This window comes from Danio rerio, chromosome 1 (genome assembly GCF_049306965.1).
Source record: "Danio rerio strain Tuebingen ecotype United States chromosome 1, GRCz12tu, whole genome shotgun sequence".
In the NCBI taxonomy this organism is placed as follows: domain Eukaryota; kingdom Metazoa; phylum Chordata; class Actinopteri; order Cypriniformes; family Danionidae; genus Danio; species Danio rerio.
Genome location: NC_133176.1, coordinates 48,443,432 through 48,469,634, shown reverse-complemented (window position 1 = coordinate 48,469,634; position 26,203 = coordinate 48,443,432). Strand labels below are relative to the sequence as shown.

Below are 26,203 nucleotides of genomic sequence, written 5' to 3'. Positions count from 1 at the left end.
GCCCCCAAATCTCTCATACATAGATCATAATTTCTAACTTTATTCTAACTTTATTCTAAATCTTTACATAACCTTTTGTGTGTTTGTTTTAACTGCAGAGCTACATAAAATGCAAAACTGAAGTTAAATGTTTTAAATAATGTGAATTAGATGAGGCGAGGCAGTGGCACAGTAGGTAGTGCTGTCGCCTCACAGCAAGAAGGTCGCTGGTTCGAACCTCGGCTCAGTTGGCATTTCTGTGTGGAGTTTGCATGTTCTCCCTGCCTTCGCGTGGGTTTCCTCCGGGTGCTCTGGTTTTCCCCACAGTCCAAAGACATGCGGTACAGGTGAATTGGGTAGGCTAAATTGTCCGTAGTGTATGAGTGTGTGTGTGGATGTTTCCCAGAAATGAGTTGTGGCTGGAAAGGCATCCGCTGCGTAAAAACTTGCTGGATAAGTTGGCGGTTCATTCTGCTGTGGCGACCCCAGATTAATAAAGGGACTAAGCCGACAAGAAAATGAACGAATGAGACAGATTTTTAAAGGGTCATAAAACCCTAAAACACATTTTTTTAGATGTTGACAGATATGTGTGGCATGTTTCCAAAACACTAATAGGACACATACAGTTGTAGTCAGAATTATTAGCCCATATATACCAATAGGCTCAAGTCTATTCATCATTTAATTTTGAAGAATGCCACTCGGAGACCATCCTCCATGTTCAGTTTTGGCCTGGATTTATTTTTGATGTATGTGAGTGCCGTAAAAGTTTCTGAACATTTAACCTGGTGCCATAAAATCAATCTGCTATGTCTTTAATATAAAATAAAATCACACCAGGGGTCACAAAACATCGAAAGGCTGATGGCTTTTTATTTGAATGTTGTTGTTTTTTGTGACTATTAACTACTATTTGGTTCTTCAGCAGGTTATGGATAAAATATGGTAATTGTAATAGTTTAATAAAATGAATTTCATTTTTGGAAATCACCAAGTGACCCCTGCATTTTCCTGCGACCCCCTCTTTGGAAACCACTGATTTAAGGAACTGTTCAATGAAAGGTTCTTTAAAGAATACAATCATTGAACAATATGAATGAACAACAAAAACACTGACAGAATCCGTTCATCAATGATCAGCTAAAGCCTATCAAACTAAAATGCAGCATGTGTTGTGCTTTAAAGAACATAATGAACACTACAGTCATCACTAACGTTATCATTAAAGTTATCATTATCATTCTTGGTCTAAACACTAATGCACTGACATGAGGGTGAGTGATTTTTTGTGAACTTTAATGACAATTTATTATGAAGCTTTTTGAAATAAGGAAACTTAGCATATTAGTAATCAAAATAGTACTGATTTATGAGAACTGCTGATCTCAGGGTGGACGTGGATGTGGATGTGTCTACAGTAATGATGGTACACAGCCAAAGATAAACAGGCTTTGACGTCAGATTAGTGTTGCTGGTTTTATCACATTCTTCGGTATCTTAAGAAAATTGATGCTCTGGAAACTTTATCACCACACAATCTTTTTACAGGACTTAACATTGTGTTGTTTTTGTGCTCTTGGTTTTTACACAAGCTTAACAATGACAATGTCACTTTCTTTTTAAAGTTTTGACAGCTGCACTCTTCATGACCTTTGACTTTCATGGCAAAATGGTGACATAAAAAATGAGTCATTCTTGCCGAGTTGTACCTTTATTCGTCCACATCGCTTGCCATGAATTTAACGTCACTTCTCAGGCTTTGTCAGACCTTCACTATTTGCACCAGAGCTTCATGCTTTGTGTAACAGAAGTTATAAAACTTATACACTTTGTCTTCAACACCAATGGAATGTGGAATGGTGTGGGGAAACCAGCTCTGAATGTCATTCCTTTCAGCCGTGAGGAAGACAAAAGAAATTATGTGTGACACCAGGACTGTTTGTTTGAGTTCGCTGATTTGAACTAACAGTAAGAGACAACTATACAGTTTAGGAAATTGAACTAGTGAGACAGATATTTAGGCATTTGTCGTGACTCTGAAGTCAACTGAACATACAGTACACTGTAAAAGTATTAGCTTTGGTGGCCTAAGACTTATAAACAGTGTTGTATACAGCTTTAAAATGTCCTAACACAAACATGGGTGTTGTTGAATACTTTTATAACAAAAACAAAATGGAACATAATTACTTGTTCAAGCAAAGGTCATAATATAGTGTGACCTCCATTGGCATCAAGAACAGGTTGAATTGTTTTGAGGAGATTGTCATGAAGCTTTTTGAAAAATATGATTTGTAATAGGCCTCTTTCGGGACTTCCCAGAAAGCATTTGTGTGTGTGTGTGTGTTTAAAAGTTGTCTAACAGATGTTCTAACATAGACGTCTTGGCTAAATTTGGTCTGTCAGTGAAAATCTAACAGACGTCTAACAATAATAGTCCAAAAATAGACTAGATGTCAAATAGACAGACTTCACAAGTGTAGTATTTCATTCCTGCATGTCTATTTGACAAGTAGTCTATATTTAATTGGGCTATTAGAAATCTATTCGATTTTCTCTGGCAGGCCAAATTTAGCCTCGTTTTAGCCAAGAGTAAGGTGATTTCATACTGCTTTTTGTAATATTCAGGTCTGGACTCTGTGGAGGCCATTTAATGACTGTATGTGCTTTATCAGCTGTTTTTTTCCACAAATTAAATTTGAATATTTTTCATTTTAATAAAGAAACTGAGAATATATATATATATATATATATATATATATATATATATATATATATATATATATATATATATATATATATATATACATATATATATATATATATACAGTTGAAGTCAAAATTATTAGCCCCCCTTCGATTTTTTTTCTTTTTTAAATATTTCCCAAATTAAGTTTAACAGAGCAAGGACATTTTCACAGTATGTCTGATAATATCTTTTCTTCTGGAGAAAGTCTTATTTGTTTTATTTCGGCTGGCAATTTTAGATTTTTTAAAAGCCATTTTAAGGTCAGTATTATTAGCCCCTTTAAGCTATATATTTTTCAATAGTCTACAGGACAAACCATCATGATACAAATACTTCCCTAATTACCCTAACCTGCCAAGTTAATCTAATTAACCTAGTTAAGCCTTTAAATGTCACTTTAAGCTGTATAGAAGTATCTTGAAAAAAAATCTAGTAACATATTACGTACTGTCATCATGGCAAAGATAAATCAGTTATTAGAGATGAGTTATTAACACTATTATGTTTAGTAATGTGTTGAATAAATCTTCTCTCCGTTAAACAGAAATTGGGGGAAAAAAATAAAAAGGGGGGCTAATAATTCTGACTTCAACTGTATATATATATATATATATATATATATATATATATATATATATATATATATATATATATATGTATATATATGTATATATATATGTATATATATTTATATATATGTATATATATATATATATATATATATATATATATATATATATATATATATATGTATATATGTATGTGTATGTATATACACACACACACACACACACACACACAGTATATAGAGTAAAAGTGTAAGCAATGGCGGACTAAGACTTTTGAGCAGAACTATATATACTGTAAATGAAGTGGATCAAAAAAGTTATTAAAAATTGTTTGGTCATCATCACTAAAACAACAAATTTAATGTTGCCCTAAAACTTTTAGTATTGTATACACATGAATTAACCTGTAGATATGGGAGCAATTGTATTGTGCTTCGATTGTACAGAATTGTTGTTGAATCAAATTCTGTGCTGAAAGGAATGCTAATGTCATGCTTATTTATCAGTAGATCTGATGATGAGTGGAAAATGCACACGGCCAAAAAGAATTCATCCAGTAATTGTTAAGTTTGGCAAGCAAGTTGTGAAATTTGTGCAGTCCAGGGACATTTTAGGATTGTTCCTTCCTCATTCCTTCTGTGCTATATAAATCCACATTACTGACTTACTTCTGTTTAAAAAATAAGGAAGATGTGCTAAAATTAAATAAGAAGTGCTTTATCTGTAACCAGAATCAGAATATCTTACATATTGAAAATGAAATGTTACCCCCTTATGAGTAGTTTTTTTTTATTCATTCATTCATTCATTCTCCTTCGGCTTAGTCACATATTTATCAGGGTATTGCCAGAGCAGAATGAGCTGACAACTATTCCAGCATTTGTTTTACGTAGCAGATGTCCTTCCAGCCGCAACCCAGTATTGAGAAACACTCGTAAATATCTCGCATTCAGACACTATGGCCAATTTAGCTTATTCAGTTCACCTATAGTCCATGTCTCTGGACTGTAGGGGAAACCAGAGCACCCAAAGACAACCCATGTGAACACGGGGAGAACATGCAAACTTCACACAGAATTGCCAACTGACCCCAAGTGTGTCTGTCTGCAGACTGCAAGAGAGGGGCATAACATGAAGGGAGCATAACTAGTAGTAAGTTAGAGGGGCAACTTGCAGTAACCAAAATCCCATTGAATTATGCAAGAAGTCACAATGAGATATTGTAGGCAAGATGGCGGAAATACTTACCTAAGTAATATGAGCATGTCAAGGATGAAAGCCTCCTCAACTCACGGCTGTGATGGTTGGGTTTAGGGTTGGGAAAGGTTTAGACATTAAGGGTGATGGTTGGGTTTGGGTTTGGGGAAGGTGTAGACGTCAATAACCATGATGATTGGGTTTAGAGTTGGTGTAGGTGTAGACGTTAATAACTGTGATGGTTGGGTTTAAGGTTTGGGGAAGGTATACACATTAATAATAGGTGTAGGTGTATTCGTTAAGAACTATGATGGTTGGGTTTAGTGTTGGGGAAGGTGTAGACGTTATTAAGGTTGATGGTTGGGTTTAGGGTTGGTGTAGGTGTAGACGTTAAAAACTGTGATGGTTGGGTTTAGGGTTGGTGTAGTTGTCGACATTAATAACTATGATGGTTGGGTTTATGGTTGGTGTAGGTGTACACGTTAATAACTATGATGGTTTGGTTTAGGTGTAGAGTAGGTTAATTGGAATGCGTCCGGGGCCATTTTGCCGACAACATATTTTTGACATGTGGGTCTTCATAACTTCAACTTTCGCCACTACTACAAGTTACTGTCTTTCTGTCCACAGACAGACCTTATTCACTGGCCCAGCCAGGACTTGAACCAGCGACCTTCTTGCTGTGAGGTGGCAGCGCTAACCACTGAGCCGCCCCAGTTTTTTTTTTTTTTTTTACAGTTTCATAGATATCTATGATTCAGTTGCTGAATAAATAAAAGTGGTCTGTAATATTTATGGGAAGGATGTTTACATTTCAAATGTAAATGTTTTCCTGGGAAGCAATGACTCCAGTCTTTAGTGTCACAAGAATCATTTTCAACAAGGCACCAATTATTATAATTTTTAACACCTTTAGGATGGCCTAAAGGGAAATTACCCAAAAAATAAAATTACCCCATCTGATTTTAAACATTTATGAGTTTCTTTCTTCTGTTGAACACAAAATAATTTATTTTGAAGAATGCTGGCATTCATCAACTTCCATAAAAATGTTTTTTCTTTTTGAGTGAACTATACATTTCATTTATGGGCAGTTAAAAAAAATAATTTATTGAAATTATTATTATTATTATTATTTTCAAATCAATGGCAAGTTTTGCAATAATGTACAATTTTTACTCCAAAAAAAAAAAAAGAAAGAAAAAAAAGAAAAAATCTTACTGACCCAGTACATAGCAACCTCACCTAGGCCAATTGTTCTGTTGGAACAAGTAAAAGAAAGTGAAAGGATGTGCGTTTGTAGCCTACACAGTGGATAATCCCATTGTACCCTTAAGAAAAGGGTCAGGACCTAAGTAGCTCTAAGGAATTTTTCTGTAGTATGTTTAGTAGTCAATTATGCATGTTTAAATGTGTATACATTCATATGTTTGGGTAATGTTGACAAGGCAGTACGGGGCGGGTGAAAAATTTTCATCAATTATTTTAACATGAGTGTGCTCTAACTGTAGCTGTGATTCACCATAGAGTCATCAAGGTGTGCCAATACAAACTCTGTATTTCAGACCTCGTGGCTTTTTTTTTTTTTGGATGTGTGGGGGTTGTGGACTTAAATGTGATTGGTGAAAGTGATTTTAAATACCTGGATAGCTGGTAATGTCTGCTGTTGTCTTCAGTTACTCGAACAATTGATAAAAATAAATGTATAAGAATATTAAAGTCTATTTTTTAAAATATGTCTGTTCATTTTGTGTCAATACTTGTTTATGAACAACAAAACCAATCATAAGTATTTTTTTCCAATATGTAGACTTTAGAATCAAATGAAAGCTGAATAAATGAGCTTTCCGCTTTGTTAACTATTTGGAAATCTGGAATCTGAGAGTTTAAAATGTCTTTAAAGTTATCAAAATGAAAGGCTCAGCAATGCACAATGAGTTTTGATATATTTAAAGTTGGAAATTTACAAAATGTCTTCATATAACACAATCTTTACTAATTATTCTTATATATTTTGGCATAAATGATTTTGCCTTTAAAGATTTGACCCACACAATGCCTTTTTAGTTTTACCCAGAAATATGGTTTTATGGTCTAGGGTCACATTTAGCCTAATCTGGCTGAAACAATTAAATCAATTTAAAAAGTTTTATATAATTATTATATAAATTATATTATCTAATTTTATATAAATTATTAAAGGAATATAATGATAAATAGAGGTAATTGTAAAAATACGGAAAATGTATTAAAAATATTTTATTAAAGAAATATTTTGATGAGGTGATTGAAAAAAGAACAAAATGCGAAAGGTATGATGAAATTTTAGTTTAATTTCAGTATTTTGTGGGTCTGTGTTATAAAATGTAAATAACATTGCCAAACATAACATGCCAAAAGGATGAAATTTACCTCATGTAAATCTCATGTAAAAATAATAGATGAGTAAAAGAAGAAATAAGTTAAAGTAATAGACAAATGATGTATGAGGTAATGGGGTGGGGAAAATAACAAGCTTGTACTAACAAGTCTATGTAGAGCTTTAAATACATACGTTAAAATTTTAAAATCAATTCTCTCCTTCAGGGAGCCAGTGAAGAGCGGCCTGGATGGAGAAATATGTTCTCTCTTTTTTGTCCTAGTCAAAAAATTATCTGCTGCATTTGTACTATATGTAAGTGTGAGAGTAATGACTCACTAATGCCAGTGCATTAAAATAATCAAGCCCAGAAGAGATAAAAGCGTGAATAAGTCTCTAAGTCTTTAAAAGAAAGAAAGGGCTTTAACTTTCTTTAGTTGAAAGACACTGGGCCTAACTACAGAGTTTATTTGCTTGTCAAATTTCAGTCAAATGTGACCCCAAGATTTTTGACATTAGAGTGATTATTCAACTGTAGAGGCCCCAAGAGAGCGCTGTACTTTCAAGCTGAGTGTTTGAGCTGAACAGAATCAGCTCTGTTTTATTTTCATTTAATTGTAGGAAATTTTCTTCTATCCAAAGTTTGATGTCACCCATACATGCTAACAGAGCAGAGATCGAATCACTTCCAGAGTCTAATAGTCAATAGAGCTGGATGTCATATATGCATATGTGATAAGAGATCTTATAGTGCTCAACGAAATAAGCGCAGCGGTAGCAGGTAAAGGGAAAATAAGATGGGGCCCAAAATCGAGCCTTGTGATTATAGCCATAGCCACTTAAAGGTAATCTGGGTCAAAACCCAAAGTGGATCACATGTGTAGGTGCAAATGTGGCCCAGTTGTGTTGAGACATTTGTGGGCCACCAAATATTCGGCACAGTAAGCTCTGGCTAATGCGACTGTGAGCCTAAAGTGGCTCAGAGAGAATATGGCAAGTATGGCCCAGTTATCTTAAAACATATGTGGGCCACTTTTGGCAAATATTCAGCACAGCTAGCTCTGGTTAATGCGGCTGTGAGCCTATAGTGGCCCAGATGAGATTTTGCAAATATGGACGAGTATCTCTGGCTAAAGAGGATGTGAGCTCAAAGCAGCTAAGGCAAGATGTGGCAAGTATCTGTTATCCTAAAACACATGATAAGTCACTTTTGGTAAAGATAAGGTACAGTGATCATTTGATAATTATAGGGGTCAAACCATAGCTATAAAAAGCAAACTGTGGCCCAGAATAGGGTCAGTTCTGGTTCATTTGGTTGAATTCCGGCTGATACATGGCATTGCTTTGATGTATTATGTACTGCCTGATGTACTGATGTACTGCCCTAAAGCCATCATTCCATTTAGCATGTAGTCCGGATGCAAGTGTCTGATGTGAGCTCTATCTGGGCCAGAATAAAAGCAAACTGTGGCCCAGAATAGGGTCAGTTCTGTGTCATTTGGTTGAATTCTGGCTGATATGTGGTATTGCTATGGCTTAATTGTGGCCCAGATCTGGCAAACAGGAGCGGACCACCCAAGTGCCATCATTCCATGTGGTATGTGGGCCAGATGTAGTATCTGGTGTGGGCCGGATTTGAGCCACATGAATTTTGCTAGCTGGAAAACCAGCCTAATGCAGCATCACAGATTTGTTTTAGCAAATTTTACGATGATCAAAATTAGCAAATGCTGCACTTAAATCCAGCAGAGCGACGACTGCACAGTTTCCAGAGTCAACTGATAAGAGGATATCGTTTATAACTCTTAGTAGAGCAGACTCTGTACTATGTTTGGCTTTAAAAGCAGACTGGAAGAGGTCTAAGATCTTATTTGAAGTTTTAAAAGGTGGTAGTGGAGTTAAAATTATGAAATGTGTTCTGTTTAAATAATTGTTTGTGTTTGGTTTTTATTTGTTTAAAATAAATAAATCAACTCAAACAATGTATAATTAAATAAAGTATTAAAATAAAGCATTCACTTTGTATCACAGTTCAAACCTATTACACAGTAGCAACAAGTTCCAAACTTACTGCATGAGGAAGAATGAATAGATGTGAATGAAGGCGCCTTACTGTTGAGATTAGTCATGATAAATGACAAATTATCTGTTATTATAAACTGTCCTGTTTCTGCCCTTTTTTGTCGCTATGTCTGTCTCGCCTTGTCAGTAGTCCTTTCAGTTCAAGTTTCAAGTCAAAGTTCAAAGATTTGGGCCTTTTGGGTAACTCAGCCTGTTATGCAATAATAGTTTAAGCTTCAGACTCACAAATTGTATTTATTTTTTGCAAAGCACTTATACAGTAGAGTAGATGAGCTATAGAATGTTAAGGAAATCTAAAATTAATAATTAAATCAAGCGTTAAAATAAAGTTATACTTGTTACACCGTTCAAGCCCGAATGGATGAAATTTGTGTCTAAATACCAGACAAGTATCATAGTACATTTCAGTTTCTGTGCAAGTATGGGAATTCCACGTCATGAACAAGTGCATGTTTCTGCCACTCGCTTATCACTCTCTTGCATGCAGCTAGCGAATGTCAAACCGGTAAACCAATCCTATTGACTTCTCCCAGTAATGCTGACAAACTCGTTTTATGTGTGTATTTTTTTTATGCGGTTTATGAGGTTAGAGTGAGACTTCTTTCTCAATGTGTTACTGTATGTCACATGTTCTTAAAAATATGTTAACTGCGCAAACCTGTAGATTTTCCTGTTTTTTAAAGTGTACATGGGTTGTTACGAGATGACTCTTACCTTGATGAAAAAGGCCCTTTATCAGAAAGATTTGAGTCCCTGTTGTCGATATAATCAGATACATTACTGATTGCAGACGCAGATGCATTGTGTGCAATCCAAATGTCTTAAAAATGAAAAATGACAATGAATGTGATCAGTAGAGTGTCAAAAATCTTGCATGGCCCCATATAAACATTGTGATTACTGTGTTATAGTAAGTTTACAAGTCATTTTCAACATTGCTACTGTGTGTTAGGGTGAAACTGTGTTACTAAAGTACAAAATGAAGGCTTTACTTTAATGCTTCATTAAAATTGTGAGGTTTCCATTGTTATTAAAAATCATTGATTAAGCTAAAGATACCCTGTACCACAAAACCATATTTTATGTTGCATGAGTATGCCAAAAATGCTTTGTGCGGGTTAAATCTTTAGAGGCAAAACTTTTATGCCAAAAATTTAGATATTATTATATACCAAAATATTGACAAAGCAAGAAATAATGACAATAAATAAAGGTGTGCATTTGTGTGTCTTAAAGTGTGTATGTACTAGCATGATGGGAGATGGGTAAAGAAATCTATTGGCTTTAGTTTTGCTAGCGTTTTTTCCGCACACTAAAAATTACAATTTAGATAGCTACGGTTTAAAACAGGGTTCAAATGAGTAAATGCTTTTTAAAAACAGATAAACTTAATTGAGACATTTGCCAAAGGCCTAAAACTAATGAGACAAATATTTATCCCCAGCACTGAGTGGAGACCGCAGTTTCATCAGCACCTGAGCCGGGAAAACTGTCTCTTTCATCAGACAGATCAGATCCAGCTGCTGCGAAGACTCCTCGCATGGAACGGCTACCATTCAAGGTGTTGTAAAAAAAATTTCTGACAGACTAGCATAAATATGCAGGCATCCCCATTCTCATAACGAGTTTCTGAGTTTTCTCACCCTTTCAACCGAGTTTGTTCCACCGGGGTAATGTGGGAACATGTTCAGTGCTGTTGCGAATACTTTGTAAATACCTGTCCTTCTCATTCAAATGATTGATTAAATGAATTAAACTGTAATTGACCGGTGCTACATGGAAAACAATTTAATACAGGCTTCTCTGAAACTGAATATTTCACTTTAATTTTATTTACGTTGGATTATTATTTTATTTGACAATCCAGTTAATGATTCGGTATTGTTGAAGCATTGCGGATCTGTTTTGAAGCACTTCACCTCAAATGTTATTCGTTCTTTTATTTTATCTACAAGATAACTGACCAACAAAAATATTTAAACAGACAAACTATACACAAAATTCGTTTAAATTTTTTTTTTTTCCAAGACAAACATTCGAATTGTATTTTTGTTTAAGCCCGTACTACTCAACTGTATGAGTGGATGAATTTCGGTCAGTGGAAAGTAAGGAATCAATAAATGCTTCACTAGTTGTATTATATCACAATCTTCCATCATATATTTGCAATTTTTTTTAATATGTCATAATTTTAAAGATTACATCTTGAGCGTCTGATTTTTCCTTGGTGCTGATGTGCTTTAGTTACATTTAGATTTCAATGAAATTTAAAATTAAAAAGGTAACAAATTATTTCGTAACAAATGCCCTTAAATGTAGCTGTAGCATTTGACAGTAAACATCAGTGTTTCTTGACATGACTGGGGGAAGGGGATGGGATGGTGATGGTTTGTGCGTACCTTGGAATAAAATCCTGCAGGCGCCCCTGCCAAAAAATGTTAGAATAATCAATAAAAATTTGAATGTTTGTATGAAGATTTGCAGATTTATTAAGATTTGTAATGGTTTGTATCTCCATTACAAAATGACGACTTTAAGTACATTTGCAACTACATCTCAGCTTAAACGAACCTTTTTAATGAATAAACATTCTTCTGACTGTAAATAAACATTGTTTGTAAAATTGAGATGTCTCGCAATTGCAACTTCAGTTCACTTGGTTTGTTTGGTTGAACAAAAAAAGTGTTAATGATACATTTAGTCCTTGTTTGCATAGTGTTCACATTTTTAAGACTCAATTGCATGGTAGCATTGCTGCATATGAATACCAAACTAACTGTAATAATGATGAATTAATGTTGAGTGCAGCCTGTTGTGCTGTCGTTACGCACTCGAGTCTGAAGTGTTCACGTCCTCAGACACAGAAATGATATGTTTCTGCAGCACCTAAATATACAGTGAGATCATGAACACTTTTGTTGTTGATGGAAATATTTTTTTGAATATACCTGCTGCTATCCCTGTTTAAGTGCAGAAAATTACACCAGTGCTGTCGGCACAAACAGAAATATGCCAAAGTATTGATGCCTACTTGATGCCATTCTTGTGTTAAAGTTTTGCACCATATAACCCCAGCACTTATGAGTTTAATGAAGACAAAAATGATAATAATAATAAAATTTACAAAACATGTAATTACATTAAATGTACATGATATGGGGTGGCACGGTGGCTCAGTGGTTAGCACTGTTGCCTCACAGTCCCCACAGTCCAAAGACATGCGGTACAGGTGAATTAAATGAACTAAATTGTTTGTAGTGTATAAGTGAATGTGACAAATGCTGGAATAGTTGGTGGTTCATTCTGCTGTGGTGACCTCTGAAAAAGAGTCCAAGCCGAAGGAAAATAAATAAATGAATGATGTGGATCCATCAGGTCCAATAAATATTGTTAATATAAAGAGTTTGTTTTCGCCATGAATATTATCAATTTTTTGTGCACTTAAGGTTTTGAGGGGACAACGTAATCGTTTTATGTTTAATCAACTTTAATTTGTAAAAACTATTAGGTTAACTTAATCGATTTGTGGTGGGACAACATGCAGGAATTGTGTGGAACCTAGCTTTTTTACAGTCTAGATATGATGATTGTTCACCCAAAAATTGTCATCATGCTAGTGATTTTGCAAAACTAAATGTTTTAAAATATACAGTCATGGTTTTAGTGACCATTGACTTTCAATGTATGGAGAAAAAGCCCATTTCTCAAACTATCCTCTTTGTGTCATTTGACAGATCAAAACCAAGCATAGACCGGTTTAGTCTGTCCCACAGTAACTTTCATAATGTCGTTTGTCTGTTTTAAGAGGATGTAGGTTATGCTTGACCTTTAGCATCAATCTCAACCTTCATCTACAGTTTTTAACTTCCTTAATATTCTTGTATTTTTTATGTAAGGGGCTCATTATAACTTATAACTCAATATTATTGACATAACCTGTGTGCAATGATGACAAAGCAAAGAGAATAAAAACAACTTAGAAACCAAACAACACAGTTTATTTATTGTTTAACATATTTTGGGAGTATTAGTTAAGTGAACTTGCAAGGAAATTTCTCACTAAAGGAAAACAGTCAGTTAATCTCTCCTCAGTAAGCGGGTCACCGTGTAACCATGTTTACTATAGTAATCTTGGTAACCAATGCATTATTTACTGCTCTATGATTCACATATTACATAGCAAAGTTCCAAAAATAATAGCATAACATTTGTATCTCTTAATGGCAGTGGTGAATACTTGTATTATACAAAGAATGAACAAAGCTGTTTAAATCACAACTGAAGCTGAATTAAGAAAAACACGGTAGAAAGCAAAACTCACTCAGACATCCATTTTATGTGTGGGGCTTTAATTTTTGATTCATTTTCCGTATGTTTATGTTACTATGTAAATGTTTATGAATTAGCACTTTCCCAAATAGTTATCATAAGTTTGTATATAGTTTGAATGAAACCTTTTTTAGATGGTGAGACATCTTGGAGATCGGGTAGAAAAAGATGGGTAAATGTGAGGAATGTGAGGAATGTGGATGGGCAGGTAATGAGGAGGATGGTGGAGACAAGCAAATAGATGAAGAATAAGACAACAGTAAGAGTTGTGGGCAAATCAAATCTTTTTTGAAACTCCTTTAGAGTTTGAGTTCTGTTGAACAGGCAATAACCTTGTGGCTTTGACCCCACTGGTAATCATTGCTACGATTCTCCAGGAAAGTTATTTTGAGCAAACACCTTCCATGTCCGTTTGTTATTATTAATATGATTGTTCGTTATAACACCCAGAAATCTTCATTCAAAAGAAACCACAATTATGCCTGTGCATTCTATTTGTATTATGTCATTTCCCAGGTTTCTGTTTTAAAGGGAGGTGCAAACCAGCAGGTTAAACAGCTTAGAAGCTGCTAGGTTAAATAAAGTCAAATGCCTCTCAATGAGAATATGATTATTTGATACTGTAGTCTTCATGGTTTCAAACATGAGCAGCCTTAAATCTCACAATTTCCATGTCTGTATTGCGACAAATGGCAAAGAAAATCCAATCACCATTAAAATAATATTCCTATTGATTAAGGTTTAATTTTACAACTGATACAATGGATGTACAGTTTCCTGAGTTAAAATTGCATCAGAAAGTCCTTTGCCTTGACAAATAATGTTTTGTTTTGATTTTAGAAACCATACTATTGGCGGCTTGGTGGCTCTGCGGTTATCACAGCAAGAAGATTGCTGGTTCAATTCCTGGCTGGGCCAGCTGGCATTTCTATGTGGAGTCTGTATGTTTTACCCGTGTTCTCCAGGTGCTCAGTTTCCCCTACAGTCCAAAGACATACAGCATACAGTATATGCAAAATTAATGAAGATTAATGAGTTAATTAATAAAACAAACAACTGAACAAACTGAACAAAAGCCATTACTGGCATTTCTATGTGGAGTCTGTATGTTTTACTCGTGTTCTCCAGGTGCTCAGTTTCCCCTACAGTCCAAAGACATGTGGTATAAGTGAATTGGGTAACCAAAAATGGCCATGGATTGGTGTTTCCCAGTACTGGGTTGTGGTTAAAAGGTTGTTTTAGTTGTTTTAAACATATGCCGAAATAGTTGTTGCGTCATTCCACTGTGGCGACCCCTGATAAATAAGGGACTTAGCCAAAGGAAAATGAATGAATGAGTGAAAATCATATACAATACCAAAACATATATCTTAAAGTACCACAATAGACCCTGTAAGAACAAAACATTTTCATAATTTCACAATTTCATAATAATCCGAGATGCTTCATATGTAATCCACAAATCCTTGAAAATTGCTCCTCTTTCTAAGAAATGAGTTTCCAGCCTGATCCCATGAGAAAATGTAACAGTTATATTGATTGTCAGAAATATTGTCTAACTCATACAAATTCATGTGAACTAATTTAAAAAAACAAACAATTTTCAAAAGGAGGCCAATTCCCTTACCTAACTCTACTCCTTTTTGGGGTATGAGCAAATTGTATGAAAATATACAAATGAATACAAATTAGCTACTAAATCAAAAGTTACAAATTGCTGTGAAACTGTGTTGAAAACAATTCAACTATGTGCCTATTTATGAGCTGCTATATATATGGGATTAGCAAAAATCCCTCCAACTGTCTATTAATGATTGATATTGATCAGTGGCGCTCCCAGAAAATTTTCTTAGGGGTGGCCAAAGGAGGCCACACCAAATCTTGGGGTGGCACACAAAAAATTATTAATTCAGTGCAATGTTACTGTTTCTGGTAAATGAAATAATGTGGTTTTAATTCATTTAATTTTTTACTCTTGAAATATTGCAATTTATTCCTCGAAATTATTAAGCAAGTACATATATATATATATATATATATATATATATATATATATATATATATATATATATATATATATATATATATATAACCTTTCAGCAATTTTTCACATAGTTTTATTTTGCAGCATACAGTATATGCCAAATTAATGAAGATTAATGAGTTAATTAATAAAACAAACAACTGAACAAACTGAACAAAAGCCATTACTATATACACACACACACACACACTCACTATACAGTAGTATATTGAAGGTGTGTGCATGCTGTCAATGACGGACAGGGAGAGGGAGGGGCAGTGAATCACCAACAATAATGTCAGTGGCACCAACAATAATTTAGTGGCTGCATTTTATTTATTTATTTATTGAAATTGGGAATTTACATAAGTACATTTAAAATAATAATATCAACAGCAAAATCATATTGGGGACCTCTTGGGGCGCCCCTGATATTGATTCAGTAAATACCATAGATTTCATGGTCAAAATAAATATATGAATACTTGGAAACCACTTACTATCCACTAACTAGTGCACTATTTCTATTCGATAGGAAAAGATGCACACAAATTACGATTGAAACCCTTTTACAAAACAAATTCCAGTATGCGCATTAAAAACAGGTCATGTGATTTTGTTATAAGAGATCATGTGGTGATATAAATGTGTGTGAATGGACAAACCAGCAGGCTGAGCACATTGTAATACATCTGAAATGTTAATTCTACCAAATCTACCAATGCTAATTTTAGTAAACTGTGTTGCTTAATTAATTCATTTAAATACTATCCTGTAATAAAAGAGAATATTATTACTGTATCTACAATAAACTACTGCGTCCACATTTATGCAGTGCCAAAGTTTCACTGCATGTCTTTATACAAAACAGTAGTTAACTACTGAGGAATTTAACTGGCACAAAGTGTCTGCAATTATTCGTTTTCGGCTTAGTCCCTTTATTTATCAGGGGTCACCACAGCAAAATGAACCACCAACTATTCTAGCTAGGGATGTTCCGATCGGTCAGCCAGTGATCAGTATCGGCCGATAATCACAAAATTCATGACTCAATCGGTGCTTGCCAATCTGGGGTGCGTTTCCCAAAACCATCGTCAGCCAATTAAGGTCGCTAGTTCTGTCGTTACGAACATAGTTTGTTGATTTGACTTTTCCGAAAACCGTTGCCCCAATGAAAATTCGAAAAACTGTATCGCAAACTTAAAGCTGTAGTTCGAAAAATTGTTCCTGGCTGTGTTCTATGCCCCTATGCCCTATTCATTTAGAACATTCTAACATTCAAAGTTGGAATTATTAAAAATAAAAAAAGCCTTAAAGTCATCTCTCTTAGGTGCAATTTGCTTTCAAACTATTTTTACTGTTCAGTATTAGTAATCTTCATTTTTACAATTGTGCTCCCTTCGCAGTGACCTTCGAAAGCATTGATGTCATTTTGAACACAGCCTCGTGGTGAAAGCTATAGGTGACCTACTATTAAAAAGCGGAATTTATGTTACATCCTCAAAGCTTGTGAAAACAAAAAGCATAAGTTAATACATTTAATTTATACTAGGTTATTCATTAAGTATCTGTAATGTATATGACATGGGCCTGCTGGTTAGAACTTTCTGCAGTGGTTTACATGTGTCAAGTTGTAAAAGTAGACTTTTCTAAAAATAAATAAACAATATCCTACTTAATAATAATAATAATCATCATCATTATTAATATTATTGTTAAAGTATGATTTTTTTCATTTCTAATAAATAACAAATATTACATTTCATTTTATAATAAATAGCCTCATTATTTATTTATATGATTTATATGATATTAGTATAGTGTTAGCTTTTGTAAGTGATATGTTTTAGAATAGAATATGTAATGTTCAACTTCTCAATAATATTATAGGCCCTATGGGCCATTTACATATACAGTTGAAGTCAGAATTATTAGCCCCCCATTTAATTTTTTTTTTCTTTTTTAAATATTTTCCAAATGATGTTTAGAGCAAGGAAATTTTCACAGTATGTCTGATAATATTTTTTCTTCTGGAGAAAGTCTTATTTGTTTTATTTCGGCTAGAATAAAAGCAGTTATTAATTTTTCATAAACCCTTTTAGGGACAAAATTATTAGCCCCTTTAAGCTATAGTTTTTCTTCATAGACTACAGAACAACCCATTGTTATAAAATAACTTGCCTAATTACCCTAACCTGCCTAGTTAACCTAAATAACCTAGATAAGCCTTTAAATGTCACGTTAAGCTGTATAGAAGTGTCTTAAAAAATATCTAGTCAAATATTATTTACTGTCATTATGGCAAAGATAAAATAATCAGTTATTAGAGATGAGTTAGTAAAACTATTATGTTTAGAAATGTGTTGAAAAAAATCTGCTCTCTGTTAAACAGAAATTGGGGAAAGAATAAACAAGCGGTCTAATAAATCAGGGGGGCTAATAATTCTGACTTCAACTGTATTTTAGTTAATATGGAAAGCGAGTGCATGTTTAGCAAATCTAATCTTGGATTTTATTTTAAATGAGTGTGCGTGTAAAACAATATAATTTGCAAAAAGGAATTATGGGGTTCTTCTCTAAAAAAGTAGTTACTCCGCCCAGTTTAGAGCATCGTTATGGGCATTTATTATGTTATAACTAATGTAGTTCAAGCGATGGATCTGCAACAGAGAAACTACGGGTTTTGGGAAACACTCGTCACTACATCTTTCTTTTCCTAACCAATGCATCGTACTAGGATAGTTCAACCGCCAGTTGCGCCGTTGTTTGGGAAACGCACCCCTGGACGTTCTCATGAACCGATCGCAAGTGTTTGTTTATGAGTTTACAAGCAGAGGAACAGATTGAGAGAGGCACAGGGATGTTCTAAACATTCCAGTGGTTAGGTTAACTTCTTATGCATCAATTATGCTCTCCAAACTTTTTCTTCATTAAGACATGTTGAATTCTTCTTCCATCATTTGCAATGTTTCTTTAAATTGCATTGTTAATCATTTCTTACAATTTTTTAAAATCTGTTTTCTGTAAAACTCCTTCTGACCATGACATGTCCACACTAAATGGTTATAATAGATGTCTTTAAGGGATTATATGCTGCTTCCTTAATTTATTCTCTTAGGCAAGGTGAACATTCCACTTAAGTATCACACTTATAGGGAAAAATAGCTTTTTTGGATTATAAAGCTTGAAGCAATAGAATCGGTACTCTGTATTGGCCGATTACCATGACAATTAATCGGTACTCTGTATCCGCTGCAAAATTTCTGATCAGAGCATCCATTCCAGTTTATGTTTTGCCCTTCCAGCTGCAATGCAGTACTAGAAAACACCCATACACTCTCACATTAACACACTCTAGAGCCAATTCAGTTCATCCAATTCACCAGTAATGCATGTCTTTGTACTGTGTGGGGAACTGGAACACCCAGAGGAAACCCACGAGAACACAGAAATGCCAACTGGCCCAGCCGAGACACAAACCAGCAACCTTCTTGCTGTAAGGCAACAGTGCTGAGCCACCATACCACCAAAGTGTCAGCAAAAAAATTAAAATAAAAAAATCACCCCTCTTGTCTATTATTGTTTGATTTTTTTTACATTTCCAGGCTGATTTTGGTCATTTTTGAGATGCAACATAGGGTTCCCATAATTTTATCACTACCAGAGTCACTGAAATCTATTCATCTTGTACATTCATATTTGATTGACTAATTGACTACATCAACCAGCTTTGTACATCAAATTACAAAAAAGCCTATTTAATCAGTCTCGAAAAGATGATTGATGAAATGATTGTTACAATTGCTAACATTATAGCAGTAATACAATGGGTATAAAAGTTTTTGCAGATTCAAATACAATAAAAAAATGTAAAAAGGTCAATTAGTAATGGCATTTAAGATACTCTGTGTTGCGAAATGTAGACTCAATTGCTTGAGGAAATTTTTTACTGACTGCTATTAATATATGAGTCTTGTGACCATTCTGTGACGCTGATGTTTTGGCATGGGGAAAACATTCTTGCCTGTTTACTTGCAGTCACAATGGAAAAAGTGTAGAGAATGACAAAACAATAATAACAACTACACAATCATACACACATCAGCCGTGTAGACTTTTAAAGACTGCATATGGAAAAGCTGAACAGATTAAAATGAGTAAAATTATAGGCACAATTTACTTTTTGATTTTCGTAGTGAGAGATGTTTGTCATATCTTTGCTCGACTTTTTATCTTGCATGAGGAGTTATGAGGAACTACATTTGCTGGAAAAGCCAGTTACAAAGTTTCCTCATGTTTTTGTTTATGAACTGGAAATTCAACTTGATTAGCAACATAGCACACCTTTTTTATCACGCCTTTTCTGTCCAAAGACGAAGCCTGTCTTAACACACTGATCTATCTTTTTTCTTCATGTATATTTACATTAGGTATAAATTAAATATTGGGGTTGCTTTTGCTAGAGAATTATTCAATAGGACACCAGGAATGTCTCAAACATATTTTTCATTGCATACTTTTAATGAACACTAATCCTGTGCTTATAACCTTGAGAAACTCCAAATAATGATTGAAAATAATTAGTCAGGTTAATGTCACATTAGTGATGGTTTTCCGTAGAGATTCTCAGTTTTTCAGGTCATTCCTATGCAAGTCCTACTGATTCTAGCAACATTATTAGACAGTTATTTTGTGCACCTGTTGTTTGTTAAATTTGCCATTTATTAATTAGGGCAAATTTACCCTAATATGTCTAGCTGTCAATGTAACATGAACTGTCATCATGTACCGTCACGTACCCGGAAACAAAGCTATTATTTTGATACTGTTGCTCCTCAAGTTTGTCAACAACCATCAACACACAGCTGAACTCTGATTGGTCTGTTCTTCCCAAAAAAAAATTTCAGACCTTTAAATATGGGCACACCTGTCTTCTGTGTTCTTTTAGAGGTGAGCACAGACTGGTAACAGGACCTTCACTGCTATAAGGATTAATCTGCACTGCATTTTTGGTGGGATATTTAAAAAGTGAGTAAAATAAAGGTTTTTGGAATTTTTTTATGACTTTTTTGTCAAACTTTATATCAAATGTTGTAAACAGTGAATGTTATATTACATTGTTTATTATTTATTTATTTATTTATGTCAATATATCCATGAAATTTGTCCATGGAATAAATCATAATGTTTTATTAAATCTTTAAACACTTGGTTAAAGGGATAGTTCATCCAAACCTTTAAAGTTCTGTCGTTCTGTCAACCTGTTTGAGATTTTTTCTCCTGTCGAACCCAAGAGTCAAAAATTTGAAAAATGCTGAAAACCTGTAACCATATGCTGCTATGTTATTTATTTTTCCTACTATGGAAGTCAATGGTTACGGGTTTCTAAATTTTTCAAAAATAGCTAAATGTGTTCAACAGAAAAAAGAAACTCATAAAGATTTGAAACCACTTGAGCGCAAGTAAATAGTGAGCATATTTTAATAAACCAGTATGATGCTGTTTGCTTAAAATCAAGCTCACAAAATGTGTTTAGTTTATAACTTTGCTACATCATGCTCACAATAATTTTCATTTTTAGGCTTTGTGCTATAAAAACATAGCGATGGAGTGGAGGATTATACTACCTGTTCTGTGTCTGATTGGTAAGAAACGATATTTGTTTCTGCATTACAGAGGATAGAATATAATATAAATCATACTCTTAAACCATAATATAAAGGAGAAAGGTTAGTGAAAAGAAAGTGATAGTGCTTTAAACAACAATACAGCTGAATAAATTCCACTTAATGCTAAACTGAAACTCTACAGCTTCTGCAGAACTTCCTCAGTTTTTGGTTTGTTTTTATGTTCATCACTGATAATTACTGTGTTTTATTTTCCCTAATTTCACCTAACAGGGATCCTAAATCTGCCTGGATATGTTGTTTCTCAACAAGGTATTGGCCAGTTTGTGTTTATAGATTTTAATTAAAGTAATATGATAGCTAATATTGTCATTAGATTAGGCCCCTAGGTCACAACAATTCTAAGAAGCTTTTGTTTAACTGAGTCTCATGTGTGTCCTGTAATTCGGCCGCAGCCGTAACACCTTCAGCAACTTCAACTACAACAACTACAGCTACAACAACGACTACAACTACAGCTACAACTACAGCTACACCAACTACATCTACAACTACGACTACACCAACTACATCTACAGCTGTGACTACAACAACTACAGTGCCTACATCTACAACCACTGCAACTACACATTCATCTGGAGCCACAACAGCTTCAACTGCATCTGGAGCCACAACAGCTTCAACCGCATCTGGAGCTACAACAGCTTCAACCGCATCTGGAGCCACAACAGCTTCCACTGCATCTGGAGCCACAACAGCTTCCACTGCATCTGGAGCCACAACAGCTTCCACTGCATCTGGAGCCACAACAGCTTCCACTGCATCTGGAGCCACAACAGCTTCTACAGCTGGAAGTCAAGCTACGACTCTACCTGCCAATGTTCAATCTGTTAATTTGATTTTCAAGATTGAGGATCAATTCCAGGCATACTACAGTGACTTCACTGATCCAAGGACCATATCGTATGTGCAAAATATCACAGCTCAGGTAATATTTTACCCAACAAAGCATTGTTTTTATCATGATTGCAAAAAATACATGTAATGTTGTGTACTGAAAACAATTAATATAGATACAACTCCTGAATATTTAGCAAACTACTCATTTAACAAAGTTTCCTACAGTAAATGTTGTCCTGAAAAAACATGATGCTATTTAATACTGATATGTAAAAGCAATATGATATTTATATGTTTTTTTTTTGTCTATCTGTTACAGTTTAATACAGTTTACAAGAAAAGTTATCAAAACTACATCAGGATGATTATTAAAAAGCTGAGGTAAAACTGTCCATTCAGCTTTCAGTAATAAGCAAACACCCTGCTTTAATTTCATTAAAATACATGCATAAGATTTCTGTTTTTGTGTGTGTGTGTGTGTGTGTGTATTTATCATTGAATTGTTTGTCTCCAATGATTATTTGGATGTTTCTTGGTTTATCTTAATGATTTTCAACATAATTTTTCCCCACAGTTCTGGCTCTGTTGCGGCAGATGCTGATTTTCAGTTTAATACCAGCATTTCCTCGGCTCCTAATGCCACCGATGCGAAAAACACCCTTGTTCAGGCAATTAACAATAAAGAATTCACCTTTACAATAAATAGCACATCCATCACTACTGTGGACGGTCAGTTAATATTTTTATTCTGTCCTGTTTGATGCTTTTCTGTTACATTGTTAATGAAAGACATAAACAACAAAATAGTGTCTTTGTGCTTGAGACTAATTTTAAGCATGGTACGTCTACTAGTATTGCTGAACTGTGACACATTTTCTTTTAATTCTGCTCTTAACAGGATCGAGTACAACAGCTTCACCAGTTACTACTCAAACTACAACAGTAGCCACAACGGCTGTAGTCCTAAGCAACTATAATATCACCTTCAAAATGGCAGGTGTCTTTTTCAGTGATCTGGCAAACCTCAACTCTAAAGCAGGTAGTCTTCTGTCATTGGCAGTCAGCGGTCAGGTAATAAACTAGACTTTGAATATATTTGCATGTCAGTCTAATTAATCATTGCCTTGTTGATCAATATAATATTAAAATATCAATTAACCTGTTTGTTCATTTGTTATAGCTGAATTATTTTTACAGTAATTTCAGAGGCTTCAATGGTGCAAACGTTTGGCGGTTCAGGTAAAATTTTATGATACCGTTCTAAAAAGCAGCATTATCACAGAATATGTTTTATGTTTTACATAGCAGCTCTAGACTAGTTCATTACCAACTAGTCTTTCATTTATTTTTCTCAGGAATGGCTCCATTTATGTAGATGCTTTGCTTGTATTTATCAAAAACATTAATGCTCCTAACGCAACAGAGCTGGCTAAAGAATTAGGTGCTGCTGTCAGAAACCAAACAATCTTTTTGCCAATTGATCCTACAACTATCAACATAACAGACTTCACAGGATTCAGTGGTCAGTATACAGTTATATTATTTTTCATGTAGCAAATTCCTCTCTAAACTATCTCTCTGTCAGGCTTTGTTGATCTAAAAATACTATATGATTAAGGAAAAGTAACATATTTTATAGAGGTTGTCAAAAAAACAAGTTTTCAGTTTGAAAAATAAAGTAATGAATAATATCCACAGGTTTTCAAAGACTGACCTTAATAAATGGATCCACAATTAACCTGCATCTCCTTTTTTATATTTACAGCGAGCAAGTCTCCGGTGCTGGCTAGTATGCTAACAGCATTGTGGATGACCTTAGCATCCCTTCTGTTGTCAGCTGTGATGCACTAAGCTTCACATTCACTGCAGCAAAAACACCACATCATGCTACTACACAACAATCATGGTTGTGGTCACACTCAGAATCAGAAAATCAAGATGCAAACGAGTCAAGTTATGATCTAGCTTTATCATTTACTAGTCTTTCTTGTCACATTTAGCCTGGTGATACATATGGTATGTGTGAGTTAAAGTAATTTAGTCTCTGCTTTACAAAAAGCACATTGTTACACAATGCACATTGAGGAATAATGAGGATTGGTTTATTAAAACCGAATCTGAACAATCCTCTATGCCACAGAAATGGCACAAGTGGAATTTATCTAAAGAATGAAATGTATCTTTATCAATGTTAATTAGTTATTTTTGTAACCAAAGTACACATGTGAAATCTATGTATTTAATCTGAGTAACATAAATGAAGAATTGTTCTGATGAATGATCTGTATATTGTTTTATGAAGTACTGATGTTTAATAAAATGAAGGGGAATCCTGTTTTCATTTGTAATGTCTGCAATTTTCCAAATAAACACTATACCTACATTAACCAAATTGTTGGCTTGTGACAACATACAGTAGGCTGGGATGAACATATACTTTTAGAAGTTATCTGGGGCCTCATAAAACGTGTGGTATATAGTTGCAATTCTCTCATGGCAGAGACAAAATGATTGGAAATATTATTAATTGTATAAGAGGTTCTCCATTCACAAATTAAGAATTTGTTTCAGCTGCTCAGGACCAGCACAAGACCAGCTTAAACATGAGTTGGTTTAAAATCATTTTTCAACAGAGAATTTAGAGAGAAAAGTCAGAATTTTGACAATGTTACCTCACAATTGCATGTAAATGTCTGAGTTGCAGTTAAGAATTTGCAATTATCATTTTATAAAGTCGTGGGCCTTACAGAAAAAACCTGTGCGTCAAATGACCTTCATAGTTTAAAAACACAAGTGAAACACAACAGGAACGCACATGAAACGTGGTTTTGGAATGAGAAGATATCCAAAGAACACTGCTATCCCATGAGGCCACATGAGAGAAAATTTATAATTGACAACATGGAGTACACAGGATGTTCATTCATTCATTTTCTTTTTGGCTTAGCCCCTTTATTAATCTGGGGTCACCACAGCGGAATAAACCGCCAACTTATCCAGCATACGTTTTTACGCACCGGATGTAGTACCTACTAGGGCTGCACAAATCGATATTTATGATTCGCAATATGATTTATAATTTCACAGTATGACGGAATGATTGTATGAGAAAGTGCATCTGCATAAAATATACAAAATTATGCAAAATACAATACACAAAAAAAAGCATAGATGAAAATAAAAGAAAACAGCACTTTAAAAGTCTAAAAGTTTATGTACAGAAATTCCATAATCAAATGTAAAATTTCATGTTCTGAATTGTGGTTTCTAGTTAATTACAATCCCAACTTGATTCTGCAATATGACTATTGTAGATTTGCACATTCCAATGTCGATGCTGAAACAATATATTTTGCAGCACTAGTACCTAATTGAGCCGTATGGGATTTTGAATGTAGCTTTTGAGCTGGTGGCCATCTTGAGAACAGACTCTGAGCTGGCGGCCATCTTGTAAAGATGCTCTAGGATGGTGGCCATCTTGGAAAGAGACTGAACAGATTATAATGACTGAATTTATAAACTGACTTTTTGATTTTTGCAGCGAGGGATGTTTGCCATATTTTTGCTTGCATTTGGTTTTCATCTTGCGTGATGAAGTGAAGGAGTGGGTTTTTTCATAAATATCCGCTCCAGGATGGGATACCATATCTTTTCTTTTGTCTTTATGATCATTAATAAAGTAGATTTTTTAAGGGCCTAGAGTAAATGATGACCTTAGTGTCATCCCTCTTTAGAGTAAAAGTAACAGAGACATGCCTGGGTAAACATGTGCAATGTAAGTTTGCGTAAAAGAGTAACTTTACCACTTCATTTACGTATTTAAATAAGTACCATAAAAGGGGGTTTCAAAAATTAATTTGATGGATTCAGTAAATCCCTAAAAGATCCAAAACCACTGTTGACTGCAAAGCACTAATTTTGAAAATGCATGTAAACTCTGATATGTTTCAGGATGAGTTAAGACAGTGGTTCCCAACCTGGGGTCCGCGCCCCCCTAAGGGGGGCGCCAGAGTTCACAGGGGGGGCGCGGGAGAGGATAAGTATTGAGGTAGAAAAAGACATAAAAATGCTCCACTATTATAAAGGGCTTTGCAATTAATCGAAAATCGATTCTAAAAAAGCATTAATCGAGATAAATGATTATTGCATCATATTTTGCCACGTTCCAGTTGTACACGTGTTGCTCTTAAAAGCACGAAAGAGCTTATGTGTGTGTGCAGCACGATCACGCAGTCAGAATCATGCGGCCGGTCAGCATTCACTCTCATTCACACACTGAGACGAGCAGAGGAGCGCAGACATCTAAAGTCATCTTAACGTGAGCGCTTTAATGGTCAAATAGGTGTCAAAACGCGGTGTTTAGTTATTATGTCGATTAACCCTCAT

General features: G+C 34.6%; 1 protein-coding gene across 1 annotated transcript; it reads left to right on the top strand.

Annotated features, from left to right (window-relative positions):
• The first annotated feature begins 20,228 nt into the window (after positions 1-20,228).
• On the top strand, positions 20,229-24,209 carry zgc:111983. The gene is made up of 10 exons (NM_001017803.2): positions 20,229-20,318; positions 20,872-20,935; positions 21,191-21,229; positions 21,373-21,905; positions 22,137-22,198; positions 22,392-22,546; positions 22,716-22,888; positions 22,998-23,056; positions 23,173-23,339; positions 23,583-24,209. Exons 2-10 carry the CDS (start codon positions 20,896-20,898, stop codon positions 23,666-23,668), a joined length of 1,314 nt encoding a protein of 437 aa, NP_001017803.1. The 5' UTR covers positions 20,229-20,318; positions 20,872-20,895; the 3' UTR covers positions 23,669-24,209.
• The last annotated feature ends 1,994 nt before the right edge of the window (positions 24,210-26,203 follow it).